Source organism: Lissotriton helveticus, chromosome 12 (genome assembly GCF_964261635.1).
Source record: "Lissotriton helveticus chromosome 12, aLisHel1.1, whole genome shotgun sequence".
NCBI lineage: Eukaryota > Metazoa > Chordata > Amphibia > Caudata > Salamandridae > Lissotriton > Lissotriton helveticus.
In genome coordinates, this window is record NC_136073.1 from 789,689,219 (window position 1) to 789,711,840 (window position 22,622).

Sequence of the window (22,622 nt, forward strand, 5' to 3'; positions counted from 1 at the left end):
CCAGCACCCGCCTGCCAACCCAAGATCTCAGCCCCGCCCCTAGCTCTCGACTCATCTCATCATAACCAGCACCCGCATGCCAACCAAAGATCTCATTCCCTCCACTAGTGCTCGACTCATCTCATCAAAGCCAGTACCCAACTGCCAACCAAAGATCTCACCCGCCGCTATCTCTCTGCTCATCTCATCATAACCAGCACCCACCCGCCAACCAAAGATCTCACCTGCCGCTATCTCTCTACTTATCTCATCGTAACTAGCACCCGCCTGCCAACCAAAGATCTAATTCCCACCAGTAGTTCTCTACTCATCTCATCATTACCAGCACCCGTATGCCAACCAAAGACCTCATTTACTCCACTAGCTCTCTACTCATCTCATCATAACATGCACCCGATTGCCAACCAAAGATCACATCCTCACCACTAGCTTGCCACTCATCACATCATAATGAGCACACATCAAACCAAAGATCTATCCATGCCACTAGTTCTCTACTTATCTCATCATAACCAGCTCCTGCCTGCCAATCAAAGATCTCATCCCCGCCAGTAGCTCACTACTTATTTCATCATAACCAGCAAATGTCTGCCGACCAAAGATCTCAACCCCGTGACTAGCTCACGTCTTATCTCATCATACCCCAGCTCCCATCTGCTAACCAAAGATCTCATCCCCACCCCTTGTTCTCTACTCATCTCATCATAACCAGCACCTGTCTGGCAACAAAAAAATCTCATCCCCGGCAGAAGCTCGCTACTCATCTCATCAAAACCAGTAACCACCTGCCAACCAAAGATCTCATTCTCGCCAGTAGCTCTTGACTCATCTCATCATAACCAACACCTGCCCGCCAACCAAAGATCTCATCCCCACCACTAGCTCTCCACTCATCTCATCATAACCTGCACCCGACTGCCAACCAAACACCACATCTTTACCACTAGCTCACTATTCATCTCATCATTTATGAGCACCCATCTGCTAACCGCAGACCTATCCATGTCACTAGTTCTCTACTTATCTCATCATAACCAGCTCCTGCCTGCCAATCAAAGATTGCATCCCTGTCACTAGCTCACTACTTATCTCTTCATAACAAGCAAGTCTGCCAACCAAAGATCTCATCCCCATCACTAGTTCTCTACTCTACTCATCTCATCATAATATGCACCCGACTGCCAACCAAAGATCACATCCTAATTACTAGCTCGCTACTCATCTCATCATTTATGAGCACCCATCTGCTAACCACAGACCTTTTGAGTTTTATTAAGGTTATCGAGAAAATGTAGCAGGGATACAGCCTTCCTAGACTGGACCTATGTGGACATCCCTGACCTATGGTAAACAATTCTGTTCAAATTCAACCCAACTTCCCACCCACTAAGATTAATCTGTGCTAATGAGATAATTCTGTGTGATCATTTCAGCATAGTCTGCGATGTCTCTGCCACTCCATCAAGATCCTTCGATGACACTCATCTTTGCTGTCCCACCACAGACAGGCTTACAAGGTCTTGTCACTCATTCCTGCAAGAGCCTCCAGGATATCCCCTTCTCTTCCTCTGTGAGATCCCTCTATGCCAAGCTAGCTTCAGATTCTCATGTGCGTCTGGTGAATGGTTGTATATCAGAATACTGTACAACATAAATATGGTGTTCTAATTAATAGTCACAAAAATATCAACCCTTTGAGAACAGATTTTCTGGTATTTACTCCAAAGAGGGGATGATTTAGCAAACTACATATAGGGCACAACATTTATGTAAGGCGATATTCTGACGATATTGCGATAACAATATCCCGGAACCGCACGATGATGAATGAACATCTGGTTGACCAGTTGTGTCCAGAGGTTTCGTGTATTTTCCCGGTGTGAAGCAGGTAAACACTACAATTGTGTATGCACCTGGTTGGAGAACACTGCTATACAACCTACATCAGGGACTTGAATTTGGAAGGAAAAATACAACTTAACACAACATTGGTTAAAAATGTTCTAGGTTCTTAGGTTATCAGAAATGTTGGGAAGACTGAATTGTCTGTGATCTCTGGCTAATATCTAACTACACTGACTGAATGTGGCCTAGAAATCATGGACAATGGAAACTCAGTTGGCTTTGCACAGGCCATTGGCACAATTTGAGGTCTGAATGGCCTGTGTGTTTAATAGGATGATCATACTACGTTGGCATACAATCTTTTTGTCGACTTGACAGGTCTAGGGCTTCTTTGTAATATCTTGTTTACCCCATTTATATCCTTTGCACGTAGAAAGCTTTCCCCAAGCGGTTCAGCTCCTCCTGGTATTGAAGATACTCACATTGCAGCAGGCTCCGAAGAGCGGCTTGACGCACCTGATGGAAAGAAAAATGAACAAGTGTGGAAGTAGAGCCATGCAAAGGTGTAGCTATGTAACCAAACAAAGCCAGGTGTTGACCATTGTGCAGAGTTGCCCATAACGGAATAGCCATGCACTGTTCAGCTAAGCCTTGTTGGGAGTTGGTCCAATCCACAAGCTCTTTCTATGATCTGTCTGCTTTGGATGAACATACCAGGGTCTATACGGACATGGCTGAGTCAACCGACTATGTAGTCATGTCTCAGGCTACCAACATGTCGCATTGCCGAGTGCCCCACACAAACTTTCCTCTTTACAGCCATACCTGTGCTTGCCCAATATGCAACAATTCCTATGCCATCTCACTACTCTGTCATGTTGACATCCCCACATAATAAAGCATTTCCTTATTCTACTAGTATCAGCTCACTATCCAGTCATGCTGTACTGCCCATTTTGAAGCTGTGCAAGGGTTTATAGTAAGTGCAGCCATTGCATGTCCACTCATAATGCAGCCAACATTTGGATTGACCATTATCCAGCCTTCTCAAGTTATGTTTGGAATGTACAAATTCGATCACTGGGTGGTGGTGCCTGTAGAACGCGCTCACAAAGAGCCTTTAGTGTAAACGTCAGACTCTACAACTAGTAACTAAATTCTGCGACAACAACTGTGGGTTACAGAACTCCGATCACATTGTTGCTATGTCACAAAGGAATCCCAGGCTGCTCTGGCAGGACTCTCTGAAGGCCTGTCCGAGCAGCACTGGAATGCAAGGAGCACATCTTCTGAAGGAAAGGAAAGGGAAGGCACAGGGAGTGGAGAGGGTAGGCAACATAAGGTAGAGTTAAAAAAAATATTTTGGGACAGGGAGGGGATGCCATGTTATGTATGGTTCCTCCATTATTCCTCTGTTCCTGCTTAGCAGTTGAAAGCAGGGGCAGATGATGGTGGGGCATACATAACAAACAAGTTGCTTACCATCTGTAACGCCTTATCTGGGAGAAACTTTATCTAGACGCAGATGCCTTACCTTAGAATCCTTCCCAAGTGTCAGACTGGATTCAGAACATTTTCGTGAGCAATACCCCTGCGCGCCGATAGTTGGCATAGTTCATCTCCATATGACGTTGTCAGTACTGAAAGTGAAATGTGCAGTGCATACATAGGTGTCACCCCAATGCCCTGATGTCAGTTTCCTTTCGCAACTTTCAATCTGGAAACGAAGAGCCACGAAGAACAATGACCACTAGTGTGTGGAACTAGGGCCCTGAAAAGGGAATGGCCCAGTACCTATAAATTTGTCCGCAGAGTGGGGAGGACGTTTGGGTTGGTAAGGAATCTGCAGTTATATAGAGTCTCTACTAGATAAGGCGTTACCAAAGCTAAGTAACTTGTTCATCTGATAATGACTTCTTGCTGCAGATTCCTTACCTTAGAATAGATACCCAAGCAAATACCTCCCCAGAGGAGGGCCTGCAAATATGATTGAGACCAGACAGTCCTCCAGCACCTAGCGGGCAAAGTGCCTGTCCCAATGGACCTCACTCTCCAGGCAGTAATCATTGGTGAACTTGTGCAGCAACGCCCACGTTGTTGCCTGGCAGATGTCCAGGACTGGAAGCGGGCGTGCTAACGCAGAGGTCTCAGCCATAACTCTAGTGGAATGGGCATGCAAATCCTCTGGAGATTGCTTCTTGACCTGTGCATAGCAGATCTTAATGCAGAGTACAATCTATCAGGAGATGGTTAGTTTCTGCACAGTCTTTTCTTTCTTGGCTCCGACATATCCACAAAGAGTTGATTGTCAATATGAAACTGTTTTGTGTAGTCAAGGTAGAAAGACAACGTTCTTTTTGGATCCAGCCAGTGGAGTCTCTCCTCTTCCTTAGAGGGATATAGTGGAGCAAAAAAGGTAGGCAAAGTGAGGACTGGCCTTCGTGGAATGAGGTGACTACCTTAGGCAAGAAGTATGCTCAAGTCCAAAGGACCAGTTTGGGGGAAAAAGAGAGATATGGAGGCTGGGATGACACAGCCTGCAGTTCACTGACCCTCTGTGGCAGATGTAATTGCCACCAGAAAGACCATCTTGATGGTGAGGAGTCTCAGAGGGCAGATATTAGGCGGCTCAAATGGAGCATACATTGGAAAGGTAAGAACCAAATTAAGATTCCATTGAGGCATAATGAAAGGAGCTGGAGGAAACTTGCTGCAGACCTTTTAGGGACCTATTTATAATAAGGGACTTGAAGAGGGAGGGCTGATCTGTCAGCTTCATGAAGGCGAAGATGGCAGATAAATAACCCTAAGAGACCGTAGTGTCCTAGATACAGCACGCACAGCGGTGCCCTAAGGCTTTCATGTACACAAATTTTAACCAACTTCAAGAAAGTCCAAAACAATAATCAATGCTTTATGATGCAACAACTGTAGATTATTAAGTTGCTTGTATGATTGATGTCTGGTTTACAAATGTTGCATCACATTTGCTGACGACAAGAATATAGCATCTTTAACGAGTAGGGAATTTTCATCAATGTTACTCAGAAAATTCAATGCATTTCGGGTGCGAATTACCCTTCATCAGGGATAATGTCAGAATATCATGAAAGGTGGGCTATGCGTTGTTTACATTGTGAAAACTGACCAGGATATAATAAATGAAGCAGTTTATGCGAAACTCATGGTAGCCAAGTGGCTGCAAACCTGTCGTTCAAGGGTTCGCCAAGAAACCAGATTAGATCCCAGTAGCAGGACACTGGAGAACAAACACATTTTCTAAAGTAACCACTGACAAAGGGTGATTCCCACCCGAAATGCTTTAGGTTTTTGAGCAAATTTGATGAAAATTCTCTTCTTGTTGAGAATGTTATATTCTCACACCAGGTGTCCTTGGGGGCATCGAAGGCCTGGCATTCATTAGGGTCAAGTGGCCCCCCCTAATCATCCCCAAATCCTAGTCCATAGGAAAAAGGCACTGGCTCAGGCCTAGAAGGAATGCCTTCAATCAACGCCAAAGATGGTGTCAGGGGACACTCATCAGCTGCATGCCGAAGTCGGGCATGAGTATAGGGACCGGCAGTCGATGGACACCGGCAGCGCCAGGGATGTCAGCAATAGAGCCGACCCCGGATAAGGTTGATGTGGCTCGACTGGAATCGGTCTGTATCCATCCATGGAGCTGGAGGTGAGTCTGCCTGTGGAAAAGCAGTAAGGGCCCCTCCTAAACTCATGGGGCCCAAGGTAGCACCAGTATGGACAGGCCGCCTAAATATGAGGTGCATGGCTAGATAAAACTCACAGAGTTGGGTGGGGGTCACTCTAGCTCCAGGAAACTTCGGGAGGCGCTGAGACGGCCCTGGCACAGGCTCAAACGTGGAGCCACGCCTCGAAGGCTGACGTTCCCTATTCTCGTTGGATGATTTTGACAGACGGGGCAAAGTCGAAGTGCTCTTCGACTTCTTGTTCTTCTTATCCTTGTGGGACTGATCCAGACGCCAGGATGCCTTCAACTACGAGTGCTTAGAATTGCTCCACGACCTATACCAGGATCGAGACCATTGCAGTGTCACACGTGGAGCAGCAAGAAGCTTGAGTGACTGCTCCTTCAAGGCCTTGGGTTGCAAGTCACAATAGTCGATGTAGGTCTTGGTGTCATGGTCACGCTCGAGGCACCAAAGGCAGGCGAGGTAGGTGTGGATCCGTCCTAAAGACATTTGCCAGTGACAGGTGCCAGGAAATCCCTGCCACACCAGGAGACAATGTCTCAAAAATGTTTGCCCAAAGGGTCGAAAGAAGCTCACAAATGTGCCTGGGGGTAGCTCTTGTCTAGATCTGTGCTAATTGTCACAAAAAGAAAGAACTGACGTCAGTGTGTTGAGATGACGCTTATATAGGCACCACGCACGGTACCTTTGGCATGGACAATGCTGACAATGCCGCATGGAGCCGAACGACACCACCTACTGGCTTGCAGGTGTACTGCTCGCTGAAAATTTCCAGCTCCAGTCTGATGCCTGGGGATAATTCTAAGGTAAGGAATCTGCAGCTAGAAGTCTCTATCAGATATAAAATTATAGACAGGTAAAAAGTGAATCACAGGGATGTTTTTCACCTCGGGGTTCCAAGTGACATCAGAGACCACTCGCGCTTCGCTTCCACCTATTTTAAGCCACTCAAACCTCTTGGTGTAAAACATCCCCATAATTCACTGCTACCCATCTATAATTCTATATGTCATTTTTCATAACTGAGCACATTCTATCTTCTGTTCTGGAGTTCAACTCTATTCCTTTGTTGCATTCAAGTATAAACATGCTTTACTTGTTTCTTTGAGTGAATGATCTCAGCAACACTGGGATCAACACAGCACCTCAAAGTTACACAAGCTAAAAAATTCCATCGGCATATGTTAGAAGAGCTTATGGAAGATGCCTTTCATTTTTTAACTTTGCTCGGTTAATTGTGTTGATGGGGAGCTTTTACCTCGCGCTTCGGCCTCTGCATTTTCGACCATTCTGCTCTGGTATTTCAGCTCAACTCATTTTGTCCTTCTTTGTCTTTGTCCTGAGAGTCTATGTTTGCTAAAGTTGCAGTGTCTCCTCCACTTCGCGTACTCATTTTATTTTCCCTGACATCCTTATCTGTCTCTCCTTGTATGCCATTTTGACAGGGCCTTCATGTATTTGTGTTTGTCACCTTTGCAGTGTTTCTGTGTTCCTGTTCTCACAACAGTAGGTGTGCTGCATCCAATCTCTATACGTCCCATCCAATAAAAGGTTACGCACTTGTAATCCTAGTTCTTCACACAAGGAGATATTCTGCTTGGACGGATAGCAAAAAACTCTTAATCAAATCCATAACTGTTGGGTTGAGGATATTGGGCTATGTGATTGGATTACTGACTGCATGACATCTTATCATTTTCATGAAGGGGCAATTAGGAATTTTTTGCTGCAATGGGTTAAAACTGAAGATACTGACCCTTTAGTGATTCATTGTACTTAATCAAACTCCCTGAGCGACAGGTGGTAAGTTAAGTAACTTCTAGGGATCATGGCCTGCAAAGATTATTTGTGTTCTTCTGACTTGATCAGTGACTTCTTATGGCTTTAATGGGGTGATGGGGCAAGTTATTGAACAATCAGCGGTGTTGCCCTCCCGGTTACTTTAGTCAAGGAATCCCAGAAAGAAATATGATCACCAATTAGAAGACTTATTGATCTATGATTGTAGTAATGCTGAAATGGTATAATGTTTTTAAACAGGCTAATAACAGAGAGTCCACTTATTATGTGTGAAGATTATGTTTGATATTTTCAAAACTTATGAAATGTTAATATTATTGTATAAATGTTTACAGGTTTGTTGATACACTATATAAATGATTTTAAAGACGACTATCAGAGAGAATTCCATCAAGGAAGACCGTCTTCTTTTTCCTTGACATGCTCTCCTTAACCAGGTATGCTGGGATGTATGCTCTCGTCTCTCAGTAGTGTCGTCCAGCTTCTACTCAGTCGCTTGCTGGAGACGCTGTTCCCACCACTTTTGATTTCTACCATGGCACAAGTGAGCCAGGTGCTGGGTGCCTGTTCCTTGACATTGAGAGTCCTGAATTCTTGCTGGTTATTGTGTCCTGAATCTCCATGTTTGCTTATCTCCCTTGTAGCCTCACACCGGCTGGGACAGGTCTAAGCCTGCCTCAATACCCATTATTTCCCTGGTCTGTTGGTAGTGCCCTGGTGAAGGACAGTTACTCTTAGAATTACTGACCCCCAAATTCATGGCGGCACTGCTTGTTCACCTTTCAGAACCGGTCATCATCAACAAGCATGTTTTTTCTGGAAGGATTCCTAACAAGAATCATCTCATGTTTCTGGCTGGCCCCTGTTCCATCAGGATGCCTTCCCTGGCTATTAGCGCAAGGTTGAACTCAGCTTTGCTGGGTTGAGACTCTTTGCTACCTGTGAGAGCAAACTTGAAAGCCCATGGTTTCAACCCCAAGGTTGAAGACTATAGTTAATTTTGCCTTTAACTTGAAGACAGAGTTCTGTTGTCAATGTTAAGTTGGACATTCAGACTCTTGCTTCAGTCTCTACGTTGTTGAACCTGCTTTTCTGTTTCTCCCTTTTCCTGCACTCACTACCCAGACTTGTGCTTTACCTTCTATCCTCCGTTATTGATTTCCAATCTGGTATTCCTGGTAGCCCAGTTTCCTTTCACTTCCTTTGTGCTCCATTAGACATGTCTCCTTGTCTAATGTAACACTGTCTTTTGTATCTATACAAGTTGACATTATTGTACCTAGTGTCAGGGTCCTGGCCTCAGTGACAGCGTCTTCTCCAGCTCCAGTTTTAATGTCAACCCTGTCCATTCTCCTCCATTGGTCTTACCGATGTGTCCATGAATGCCCATTTCCTAGAGACTCCATGAGCTGTTTGCTAACTTCACGTCTTTGCGTCTTGGTCTTCAATGCTGTAACCGCGTCTCCTTGAATCTCACCTATTCTAGGTAACCGATTTCCATTCCCTTTTTCTTCTTAACCATAAAGCATACAGAACGCTTCGGCCCGACTCATCCTGGACATCCCCCGCCACAGCCACATCTCTGCCCATCTGAAAGACCTGCACTGGCTCCCCGTCAGCAAGAGGATCACGTTCAGACTCCTCACCCACGCACACAAGGCTCTCCACGACATGGGCCCCAAATACCTCAACAGCCGCCTTACTTTCTACACACCCACCCGCCAGCTCCGATACGCCAGCCTCGCCCTCGCCTCCGTCCCACGAACTCGTAAAGCCACCGCCGGAAGATCCTTCTCCTACCTGGCGGCCAAGACATGGAACTCCCTCCCCACCCACCTACGGCAGACCCAGGACCACCTCTCCTTCAGGAAACAACTCAAGACCTGGCTGTTCGAGCAGTAGCGAACCCCCCCCCCCCCTCCCAGCGCCTTGAGACCCCAGCGGGTGAGTAGCGCGCTTTACAAATCTGTTTGATTGATTGATTGATTTAACCATGAATATGTGTGTAGTGCAGAGGCAACATCTCATGCACCTGTCTTCCAGCCATCTGTCACCTCTCGTCTCCTCTGTATATTTAATTTTGAACTTTTCTTTCCACTCTAGCCTTCTGTCCCGGTTCATGAATGCACATTTGGAGTCCATCTTTTTTAAAGTGCGATGGTGAGTTCTTGCCAGATGTATTTGCTCTATTACAACATCTGCTTCTCTTCCCGTCAGTCTGGCCAATATGTAGTTATGCTGTCTGCTCACTATTGAAATTTGGAAAGATGGACGACCTATACAATTCTTCTAGTTAGCACCACCTATGCTGCCAGGCAAAGGTCTCACCAATATTCAGCAATGCCAGTACCCTAAGAAGCTCTGGCAGTTTCTACCACCTATACAATCATCAACCCACCTATCAGCTACATTCTAGCACCAACCTATGCAGTAATTTTGTAATCCTACCCACTGTGGTGTAATAGTGAAGCTGTTCATAGGCTTTCCTGGCCCATGCCTCTTGGCATGACAGTGAATTATCCAATATATTGAGTCTCTTTCGCACTTCTCCATTCTAGGTTAGAGGCCTCTCTCTAACCAGAGGCCCCCATTAACCAGATAGTGGGCCTTTGTGCTCTTTTAGCCAAAGGGCCCTGTCAGACCACTTTGGTAGGCCACAGGGAAGGCCAAGACCGGTTGGCCACAGCCATGGGGCTTGTTTTTGTTTGCCTCAGGAGTCTGGTGGTGTTCTACTTTTGAGATGCAAACTGGGCCAAGTACAACTCTACCGCACTTCACTCTCCGGGTGAGAAGTGGCAGCAGTCCAAGGCATCTTAAGAAGGTAGTGTGAGGGTTAGAGAGTCAGAACTCACCAGTCAAAAAAAAGACAAAATAAGTGAATGACCAGGCAGTGCTTTTCTTCTAAGAAGAAGCGTGATTTAATCTCTGTATAAATTGTACACATGGAATAGCAGCACGTCAGAGACGGTATCTATGTATGCTATCGGGTTACTACAGAGACCACCAGAAGCTTAAGATTTAAGCATAGGTTCAGAATCACTGTGGTGAGATGAAGCAGCTTTCCTGAGTTCTGTGACCCACAGTCAGTCCATATTCTTTGATTATGCAGTTCTTTCAAGCAGACTGCAATCATCTCAACAAAGTCTCACCAAACTCTGTTTGTCAAGTTCAGTCTTGAGACAATTTGGTCTGGTTATTTCCCAAATGTTATTTTCTGGGGTCAGCTGAGACACAGTCTTTGTGCAAGTGATGAGTCTACCAGCACGCCAGCAGTACCCATAACAGGAGGACAATAACTACACATGACTTCATTAGCCTTCCTCGATGAATTACTCATGGGAAGAACAAATGGACCAGGCCCTGCCCAGAAACTTTTCCCCCTCTAAAAACTGAATCTACGGACTTACTACCAGTCCCCCGCCCTCAACCAAATAGCAGTGCTCAAGAACGACTAGTCAGCAATCCCCTGCTAAAAATGTTACCAAAGAAATTCTAAGGACAGACCTCTTGCCTTTATATCTTCTCATGTCAATGTCCAGGGCTACACTCTCAATGCAGGAATGCAAGCAATGCACTTTCACTGTCTGGGAAGGCTGTATCACAAACTCCATCTTATGCCATGTCATACCGTGGATAATCCAAAATGTGTTCCACTGGTTTCAGCATTCACACGCTTGTAACGACACGGAGTTCTACTACCATTCAGGGATGTCTGAGCAGGGTCTGGGTATGACATGTGAGCAGACCTCTACACAAGCTTGTCTGTAGGCATTAAATACCCTTTCAATAGGTAAAAAGGCCTGTTCAATACTATGGATTGCAACAAATATACTGTAACCACCACCACTCCCAATACATATCCCCCAGTGACACAGATATAGTCTTGTGCCTACTAGAAAGTATGCTTTTGGCACCCCTCATGACCTCAGAGCCAGCCCATGGGTCTCATAGTCAGTTCCAGACCTCAGTCAGCATGCAGGATTTCATGTGTGCTGGGGCCAGAAGAAAGATCAGGTTATCAGTTGCATACAATTTACTCAGGGCAGGGGAGCCCATTCGTTTACCATGTATTGGACATTACCATGCCAACAGGTCTCCACTCAGGTTTTTAGCCTTAGTCACAATTCCCTGCTCTCCACCCCAAACCCAGAGCTTCCTTCTGACCTGTGTCCCAAGAGGGAACCCTTTGACATATCACACACTCCATTTCATTAATGCATTCCCAGTTTTAGACACAAGGCATCTCCCAGATGCATGCCATCACCCCCATTTGACATTTCAGTCCAAAAAACTGCTTGTTCATACGCAACCGTGAGGTTCAGACAGCTCGTCCCTCTCATTCAAGGGGCCACTCGTACTGACAGCAAACCTTTGATCTCTGTTCTCCTTGACCTGTACCCACCTCCCCTTATAAATAAGACCCCTACTACAGTCATCCATGACCACAGCACCCTAACTCATGTGTCCCTCTCAGCCACTGGCCCCTACTGACCCATGTGCCTTTTCTCTTTCAGTCATAGCCCCACCCCTGACCAGTGTCTCCTTTGACACGCAGGGCCTCTCTGATTCATTTATAACAACACGGGACCTGTTACTTTCGGTGATGCAATTACCCTTGGTCAACCCCTCCTATCTCTCCCTTAGGATAGGGAAATCACCATCTATTCTGGTTGGTATTTCTAGACCAGGTTCACCACTTTCAAATTGTTAAAAAAGAGAGAACGCTGTTCACCCATCTATCTCTGATTCATGCCTCCTACCCCAAAGCAACAGGGCCATGTATTATTACGCTTCTCTTTGACACAGGTATCCCCTTGGTCAATAAGCCCCTTCCACCTTGATTCCCTCATCGAAGCCACTGAGTCCCTGTTGAAGTATGTTGTTTTTCAGCCGCAGCTCAGTATCCGACCTGGATCACTCCTCGCTCAGTGGCATTGACCCTGTGACCCACAACCCAACCCTGTAGGGTGGCTTCAATGGCCTGTACTTCTCCAACACCTAGCCGCCGGGCCCCAGACACCACTGAACCATGTGTCCTTTGATCCATGTCAAGTGCCTCTGACTCGGGTCCCCTTTTTCCTCTGACCAAAGTGACCCTCAGCGTCAGGATTACCTGTGTCCACTGTCAACCACAGGGCCCCCTGATCCACGCGTCGTCTTCATCACATGCCACTACTTGGCAACAGAACATCAGCTGCCAATGTGCCCCATCTCAGTCATAGCGCCCCTGCCAACCCTGCCCTCTTTCTCAGCGCTGGACTGGGAACAGCAGTCAACCCTGGCAGATACCTGCTTGACCCGCCCTAGGAGGGAGGGGTAGTGCTATCAAGAAGCACCGCTCCCGCTTTTGTTACAGGGGGCTGATATTGCAGCCCTGGTGCAAAAACGGCCCCATTGGCACACAAAAAACGCCCCCCCCCGGCCCACTGGGGAAATTCCCTGTGCCCATTATGGCAGTCCGGCCCTTCTATTTTTGTCAGAGCCGAGGTCCTGCTTGTATTCTCCTTCCTCGCCCCCACAAGCCCCCTCTAACCTGTGTCTCATTTCAGATACAGCATCCCAGGACTCTTCGCTGCTCTCAACCATGGGTCCCCATCTCAGCCGCTTCCCCTCTTAGTCACAGCACAACCCAAGCTGCTCTCAGCCGCTGAACACCCAACGCCCCCCAGCAACAGAAGCTTATCTGACTTCACTACTAACCATCAATAACTCCTTGTTGAGCAGTCCGACCTCTTTCTTCTTGTCCACCCGATGTCTCTTCTGTATTCTGACGTCCATCCGAGCCTCATCATCCTCCCTCCAGCTCATGAGTTTGTTGAGCTCCTGGTAGCTGAAAGAAAGGACGTCCCCGTCACTAAGCATACATTTCACATTCAACCCAAGTGCCAGCACTGACACCCCACCAGCCTTAGATCTTGGGCTGGGACCTCTTCTTTCGACACGTCTCAGAGAACACTGCGAGTGCCTTACTATTACCCTAGATACTATTCTCAGTTCAAGCCTTTGGTTTGTTGCAATATTGGTTCCTAATGCAAGGACTCAAATTTAGAACTGCCTCTGCCTTTGTTAATATTGTAATTTAGGTGTGCCACAACACTAACAAAATTGTCTCTTGGCGCTTTATATTACCCAACTTAAAGCTCGGTCCATTAGTGAGGAGTAGAAGCCTAGCCATCCTTAGCTAGATTCACCCCTTTGATCTGGGGACCTAAAGTTCTACTGTCTGCATGTTACAATATAATACAAGAACAACCTTGCCTGGTAAATGGATGAAGGTAATTAATTTAATCAGGCACTTAAGCGCGTGAAAAGTCGCAATATAGCCTAGAAGACGGTCACAACAAATCTAATAACTCAATATTTCTCAAGTAATAGAAATTGTCAAATGTATTCATTTTGTTAACACATTCTAAAGATGTATTCTTTTTATCCAATACACACAAATGTAGAAAACACAATGTTGATAGTGGTATATGTAAGTACCTTGGGAGACCCCCAGGTTCCTACAACCACCTCCCCAACAATCACAATCTCTCGCTCAAACATACTGAATCGTTCCCACAATAGAATCATTCAGACATATATTATACGCATCAATAAAATCAACAAAGAATTACTTTTGATAGACCAGGAAAGAAAACAATGTTAGGTAATAGGCAATCCCTGTTTTATATGAGCATCTATGTGTCTCATAGCTTCAACTAATAATTAGCCCTAGGTTCCTCCATCCGAAGGGACTCAAGTTTAGCAGGTGTCCTGGTCTTGAAAATTTCAGAGTAGGCGCCTATGTTACAAACAGAACTAAAATCTGTGGAGCAGATGTGGAACCCCCCCCCCCCAGCCAAGTTACCACCTGCTATGAACTCGTTTAGTGTTTTAAAAAAAGAGGCAGAATGAAAACAAAAATTGGAAATCGTCAATTGCAAGAATAAGTGGTGGGGGTGCAAGAACACTTATCTATTCTATCTCTCTGCTGCCTTTGATACCAATGACCATCCCTCGCGTGGTTACAATCTCTCTGTCTTCAACAGTCCTGGAATGGATAACATCCATCTTGGAGGATCGAACTAAAAACTGGGACACTCCCGCCACATCGGTTAGAGCCAATGGCTCTCAGTTGTGGTGTCCTTCAGGTTCCTTTCTGTCGCTTCTCCTAGTTAACAACTACATGAATTCTCTGGCCAGACTGCTCCATCATGCAGGCGCCCACTTTTATATCTAAATAGATGACACCCTACCGATATTTGGCCTTGTCAAATCAGACAACCAGCCCGGTTCTTCCCACTCTTCTATCTTAGACAGCTTATCAGTCATTTGGAGGGAGAGGGCCAATATTGGTGTTAAACTGAATCCGTCCAAAACCAAAAGTTCTCCTGACTTCCATCGATGGCTCGGAATTCGACTCTCTCAACTTGCCTATGGTCAGGAGTCCTTTAACCAACCCAGCTACTTCGGCCCGAAACTTGGGCATTCATTCTGATGCTGAATTATCTTTGAATATCTAGACAGCTAATTTATCCAAAACTTATTTTTGGGTAATTAAGGTATTTAAAAGCATTACTGCCCTTCATCGATAACCACTGTACCTATCATCAGTTAACTGGTTGAAGTGAGAATAGACGTAGGAAATTACACATATTTAGCCCTTCAGAAAAGTTTCTGCCCCAACTGCAACAAAAAGCAGCTGTTCGCCTCATCACAGACCTACCAATATATTCATGTATTCCCCGCGTTGCACTGACATCGAGTTAAAAGAGGATCCAATTGAAAGCATTGGGAATTGGCCACAGAGCCATCGACCAAAAGTCCCACAATTTTTAAGCACAAAATCCCAATAAGATGCCCCCGTCCGTGCTCTCTCTGCTTCTCATCAGTTCTCGTTAGCTGTCCCTAGATCTCAGTCACTTTTGGAAACAGAAACTTCTAAGAGGAGGCTGCAAACTTTTGGAATCCCCTGTCCTTGTTCAGTTCACAAGCTTTTTGAAATCTTAATTGCTAACATTTAATCTGTGAGTCTGCGAGTCGTTTGTGTAGTCTCTCCTGAATTAGAGCCAAGAAACTTGGGCGTACATTGGGGCATATTATCAGAATTCCAATAGAAGCTCATGTTCATACCAGAACATGGGCTTCGATTGGAATTCACAAGGGCATATTATCAAGCCCATTATCGCCGCTTTAGCGGCAGTTTCCTTCTGCTAAAGCGGCGATAATTTTAACGCCGTTTCTTGATAATATGCCCCAATCTCTTTGAAAATAACCCCGGACAGACCATATAATTTAGAAGATCTTTTGATAGATTTGATAGACACATAGCAGTGACATATGAATTTCTGGATAATGTATTTCTGAAAACTTATTGTTGAGAAGGGCGAACATTTGTCCATTCAACCAAGAATGCGCTTTTTATTGTCAAAACTTTGTTTTGAATAATTTAGAGGCTCATTTGACGGACAAATACATTGAATTTTGGATCTTATGGGTCCATGACAGGAACAATGTTATCCCGTCAGGGACTGACCCCCTTGTCGTCAATCAGACTTGGTATTATGAAAACACAAGATGGTTAATTTGCCACCTGCTCATCCAATGTCTACCAAGTCTCATCTGATTATCTTCTGGTTACCATCATTATAACAGGTCCACCATTTGTGCTGGTGGTTGCACGTAGAACGCAAGAGCAATCATTTTTCAACATTGGACTTTGACCAGAGCACACGAGCGAATGGGAGAAAAGGGAGATCGAAAACTATTGACCAAAGGAGACAGTAGGGATGAAAAAGAACCACAAAAGTGAGATTAAAAAAACAGGAAGTGCAAGGTGGTAGAAGAAGGAGGCATGAGGTTGAATCAAGATTAGGCAGTCTTGGTATTTAACAGTCCCATCTTTCAGCAGCGGTGGCTTGACTCCTAAGGAACTTAATTGGGTGCCTGAACGTGTGCTTTTTAACAAATTAAGCAAGGATTATACCAGTGCTACTTTTCCTCAACACAGTTGTTCAAACCTTGAGGGTGACGCTACACCTGTGTGTGCCACCGACGTCATTTACAACACAAATGTAAAGTTTCATTTGTCCCCACGGGGTATATATTGGGACATCTCTTCTAAACACAGTTCTCTCTAATCTATAAACAAATAAAAATCTGGCGTCTAAGCCTGAGAAGCAGGGTCGGACTTGGGAACCAAAAGCAGCTCTGGCAAAAATGCTCAAACCAGCCCTACTCCCTTCTGCTCCACACTCTATCTCTAGCTTCCAACCATTCTCTAAACCTCCTTCTCTCATCTCTCTCTTCTGCCACTCTGATCGCTTGCTGCCTCGATCCATCCATCTCTTCTCATCTCTCTGTCTTGAAGTCTCCTGTGCCTGCTTCATTAATCTCATGGAGGTGGAGAAACCGGAATAATGTGGCTCTAGCCAACCAGGAAAACGCGTGATGGAATAAAAGACAATTCCAGCCTTGCCGAGAAGCTCAAGTATTAGTAGGAACATTAGGTCTCTCTGTAATAAAACGTACCAGGAGGTATTCAGAGCATTACCACTCCATCAGTGAGAGTCCTTGGTTCACAAGCAGTACTCAGACGTTGAACCCGGAAACACCACTGGAAGAAATACTTCATACATCAACCTATATTCACATACCCAGAAAATATAAAACAACTGCATGCAGAACGGCAAAACCTAAAGAGAACGCCTACTCGTCTTGCAGGTCCAGAAGCGGTCAAGCCTGCTGCCCTACACATGTCGCTTATGGACAGTCTTTTGCCCTTTTCCCAGTAATCAACCATCCCTCTGATCGACCTATCAGGGGTGGCATTTGATTATGGTATCATCACCTGCCCGTAGGCCAACTCAACGGTCTGATGCACCCATCCGCTTAAAAATAACAGTAGTTTCTTGTCCCTTAGCGCTGCGTCAAATAAATCAGAGTGCAAGAAGAACAAAATAAATCGGTTTTGCCCATGTAGATGAGAACCTCCCTCCCAAAATCCCAAAAAGTGTAGCAAACGTTGAATAAGGGTAATCAAGTCCAGTTGGAGATGCAAATCAGAAACCATCTTAGGCACAAATAAGATTGAAGAAATCTGAAGCAGAAGATCCTAAAGGAAGGCACTCAGTACACCAAAACGCCTCCTGATATGATACAGTATGGTGCATGGCCGGCGGCACCAAAATAATGATGAAGGACGAAAGAGCAGAATTTAGACTGAATATAAGGATCTTGACCTGGTGATGCAACTTCTCTCTTCGATTTTTTCTTTTTAAACTGCTGATGTAGCCACCTCATGTGGTACAGATAAACAAGAGAAATTAATCAATGATATCTCAGAAATAGCCATTCATTAAATGTTAAAAGTCAATGGTTTTTTACATAAATAATACACCGTTACTAGGTACTCAGATAACTAACGTAATGCTGAAGGTTGAACACTCATCGCAATCTCTTGCAGATGAGATAGTGTAGCCCCTCTGGACTAGTTTGGTGTAGGCGGCAGCACAGCAATTCTGGTCTAACATCACCTAGTCAAAGGAAGTGCATTTGTTTTAGCCTTATATAGTTTCTAGTTTGATAGTCAATGCAAGTACATATCAGCTCTGCTCCCTTCGTCCAAATAAAATTGTAAACAGAGTCTCCCAGAGGTTTGGAATGATAAAGTCACGTGCAAGGCTTGATCCAGAGACACTCTTCAAATACCTGTTCCCTGCATAGACCTTCTACATTGTAGTTTCGCATTTGGTACAGAATCAAGTTGAAAGCTGTATGGATAAAAAATGGTAATAATTGCATTTATATCTTACAAAAACATCTGACAACGTGTGGTATACTTCAGGAATATGACATCCTCATCTTCACTACCACAAGTTTTGTTTCCTGATCTCGGATTGCTTTCTTGTTCATTTTGGTGCACGGCGAACAAAACTTCGAGCCGTGGCCCGAACCAAGCACCACAAACAGACATTGTGTGGATCTGTAACGACCTCTGTTGGATATAAGCCACACACTGGTTTAAAACCTGATAGTTTGGGTGACATTCTGTACCATAAAAGCAATTTCTAGTAGAAATGTTGCAAAAAATCGTTGAACGACAGTTGAAGATCCAATTCCACGTCAGGTGAGTCAGAAAGAAGTGTACTGACGCCAGCGCAAGCAGGAGGTGCCTATATATGGAAAGTGACATCATGACCGCACAAGCTGGAGTCACACAAGGAACTCTGTTGTCGCACTACGCCACCTGTTGACGCTGGAGGATATCGTGTGCAAAAATTTCTGGGGATCCAGTCTCACGTCTGGAGGTATTCAAAAGGTGAGAAATCTGCGGTTAGAAGTCTCTATCAGAAAATGTCTTACAAAAGCTCAGCAGATAGGGTGACTTCATGGGCCTCCCTATCATTAACTGGCGCAGGAGCCACCAACCAAGACATGCTGATTATGAAGTTGAAAGAAGCTTGTTTCCGGTCCAGGGAAGGCATGGCTTGGCAGTTCGGGCTGGACTGTTCCCATGAGGCACAGGGTCAGACTGATTTGCATATGGCCATGTCTGAACTGGGGTGGCAGAGTGGGCTAAAGAACGGTGATGGATTAAACCCAGATCTGTTGACTGGGTGTGAGTGTTTGATTGGTTCAGATGCTCCGTCTATCACCACCCCCTTTTGTACCGCTTTGTTCGCCATAAGTTGGCAGGGTATGCTCAGATGTGAGTCCCTTGCTCACTTTGCCACTGGATTCAAGCAAGCCTGGCTGAAGACGGCTGAAATGCCAGAAACCGGTTCTAGGAAGCTTGTTTCAGGTCCAGGGAAGACAGGGCTTGGCAGTTCGGGCTGGACTGTTCCCATGAGGCACAGGGTAAGACTGATTTGCATATGGCCATGTCTGAACTGGGGGGGCAGAGTGGGCTAAAGAACAGTGATGGATTAAACCCAGACCTGTTGACTGGGTGTGAGTGTTTGATTGGTTCAGATGCTCCGTCCATCACCACCCCCTTTCTACCGCTTTGTTCGCCATAAGTTGGCAGGGTATGCTCCGACGTGAGTCCCTTGCTCACTTTGCCACTGGATTCAAGCAAGCCTGGCTGAAGACGGCTGAAATGCCAGAAACCGGTCCTAGGAAGCTTGTTTCCGGTCCAGGGAAGGCATGGCTTGGCAGTTCGGGCTGGACTGTTCCCACGAGGCACAGGTCAGACTGATTTGCATATGGCTATGTCTGAACTGGGGTGGCAGAGTGGGCTAAAGAACAGTGATGGATTAAACCCAGATCTGTTGACTGGGTGGGAGTGTTTGATTGGTTCAGATGCTCCATCCCTCACCACCCCCTTTTGTACCGATTATGAAGTTGAAAGTGGCGGCATTAATCAAATAGAAGGATATCATTTCTGAATGTCTATTCAGACAGATTACGTGTAAGGGGGCATTATTAGGTTGAAATGGACCTGTTGTCAGTGCATACCCATCCACTGCGCTTTTAGGTTCAGGACAACTTTCTGCATCACTGGTACGTGCATTGAACAGGTATATTTGAAATCTACAAAGTGTGTTTAATGTTCTTTTTTTTAATGTTTATAACTGTGTCTTTACGTTGTTTCTTACTCCTTTCAGAGGCTTTTGAGCTTCTGCAAGCTTCCCTTTTGGAACAGTTAGGAGTATGCTTCTTGATAAATCAAAAAAGTATGGTTGAATGTCGTTTGGGATTCGTGGGCTTTTTTCGGATGCAAGATGGTGTTTTTTTTCCTCTCGTGCCAGAGTCACACTTCTTGTTATTTCATTCCTTATTTTGAATATTTACGCATGGGATCCATAAAGTTACCTGTGTCTCATTAACTAGAAATAAAATGTATGCAATAACATCATGGCATTCAAAACACGGTTACACATTTAATGTCATGGGAGCCACTGTGCATGGTGTCAGCAAAGAAAGAGTTTGGAACAAATCAGCTTTCTTGATTCCCTCAAGATGTTCAGGTTTACAGGGGCAAAATTCATATAATGACCTACACACCATAATTAAAGAGGGGTTCTCTGTGCACCATTGTTTTCTCTTCTGTAGACGAAGGACCTCGTGTCGCGATTCCCGTTGGCTCTAGGGAAGAGTTGTGGTGAAAAGATCACACCATATCTGACAAACTTGAGTGGAACAGAGTAGGAAAGTACTTTTTTCCTTTTTTTACGAACATCTCTCTAAGATGCTGATCCATGTAAAGAGCTAGATCCAGGAAGCTCAGATAAGTTGTAGGCCTGGAGGGTGTTTTAAAAAAAGGTTTTTTTGAGCCGCCTGTAAACTACTGAAGCCATCTTAGTTTGGGGCCACGGTGTATCAGCTGCTAAGCGATTAAAAATAATCACTAAAGGCCTGAACTGTAAAAATGGAAGACTGCAGTAACAGGTGTCAAAATTATCTGCAGTGAGATTGTCAAAAAAATAGCGTAAAACACATTATTTTCAAAGAATAAATTGGTCAACACAGCAGGGTCACCACTTATATAAGAAAAAACATAATTGAGAGTGCATCCAGATATAAAGACAAAACAGCATAGAAATGTCATTTGCGATGATCTGAAACTTGTTCTCGAAGCAATCCCAAAAAGAAATTCAGGCACTGCTAAGAGAAACTGAGTATTAGATGGTAAAGGGACAACCAAGCAGGAGGTACTACCAATGTAAAGGGGCATTCTGTACATGGTATAAGATGGAACTACAGCGGATTAACTGTATTTGTTGTATTTTCCTGGCTAGATTAGCAGACGATTGAGTAAACACTTGCTTTAGGGTAAACTGCCCTGCAGTCTCATCATGCGGATTTTTGGGGCCCTGGACACGACATATTTCGGTGACGACATTACAATCGATCATTTTATTGCATACAAACATACATATTCACATAAAAACAGCTGAAATATGTTTTGATTTATGCCCAAAAATACTTAAAACACAATGGATGGGGAGAGTGACAGAGTGAGAGGTAGCGGCAAGAAGAGAGAGAGAGAGGTTCTGATAGAGAAGTCAATAAAAGTGAGTAAGAGTGTGAGACACTGAGAATAAGACCACTTTACCAGAGGGGGCCTAGAAGGTGGAGCCCTGGGCCGTTGCCCATTTTGCCTATCCCTTAGGTCCCTGGTAAGTTCAACCACATTTTAGAAACAGACAACCAATGCTGCTTCAGATACTTGCAAGGCTGACATACAGGCAGAGCTATTGCCATGCTTGGACCACAATAATTCCCTTTGTTTAGGACTTCCACGTCAAACGACAACCCCTGCTGCTCTGGTTTAGGGTATGGAATAACCTGAAAGCTCTGTTTTGCAGATCAGTTCTTGCTAATTGTATGACCCTGGATAGAGTTCTGGATATGCCATGGCTGAAACATATTAAGACCACATTGATAACCCTAGGGGTCCCAGAGCTCTTCCTTAGACCAGATATCATTACGCCAATGGCAATCTGTAGGGTTAAAGAACTCTTTCACCAGCATAACCAAGCCACTCGCGTGGCTAACAGGGGTGGTAGGTTAGTGGGGGATGATCTACAACAACTTAATATTCCCCCAAACCCAGCATTGTACTTAGAAATAATAGAACGCGAGAGACATACATTTTTGCTGACAAGATTCCGCCTGAAGACCGTACATTTTTTGGGGGCCTTCCCTGTGCAAGGTACGTGGTTTCCATCATTACCCCCGTGTCCATGCCGGGGTATGTTGTACCAGAGCACGAAACACTTTATATGATTTTGCACTTTATATACATCACAGAGAAGGAATTTCTTGCAACCAGTTTTGAAATCCTCAGGGATCAGGTCAAATCAGCTAGCTTTTTCATAATTTGCACAACCTGGATCCCGAGGAGATTATTCAGGCAATAATGAATTATATTTTAACTGCCCTTCGTATCGTATTCGCTCTAGATAGTTAGTAGAGATATTTTCTCTTGTAAAACTTTTATTTCTTTTAAATGTTTTTGTTCTTCCGTGTCTTTTAATTATTAAATGCATGATATTGAATTTAAAATTGACTTTTGAGGCTCATGAAGCTGAATAAAGTATTTGTGATTGTCTGACTTCCCCGCCATTTGCTCTCTATGCTCCAATTTGCCTGGAACACAGCTGCACAAGTTGTTTAGGGCTGAAATGTCAAGCGAAAGGAGGGGTAAGTGTGAATAAAGATGACCTGACACTGCAAGAAAACATGGATACAGGATACCACCAGACACTTACAATAGATGTTCATATGTGGATTTGGGAAGAAAAGATTATGTAGTAAATC

At 44.8% G+C, this 22,622-nt stretch overlaps 1 protein-coding gene across 2 annotated transcripts in view; it reads right to left on the bottom strand.

Annotated features, from left to right (window-relative positions):
- Positions 1-2,118: 2,118 nt before the first annotated feature.
- The window catches only part of CFAP141 (cilia and flagella associated protein 141), a 104,460-nt gene continuing 83,956 nt past the window's right edge, over positions 2,119-22,622 (bottom strand). For both annotated transcript variants that reach the window (XM_078671108.1, XM_078671107.1), the window contains exons 3-4: positions 13,074-13,203; positions 2,119-2,361 (exon numbers count right to left, since the gene is read on the bottom strand). In XM_078671108.1, coding sequence (XP_078527234.1) covers positions 2,260-2,361; positions 13,074-13,203 — 232 coding nt within the window. In that variant the 3' untranslated portion in view covers positions 2,119-2,259. The remainder of the gene's footprint in view (positions 2,362-13,073; positions 13,204-22,622) is intronic.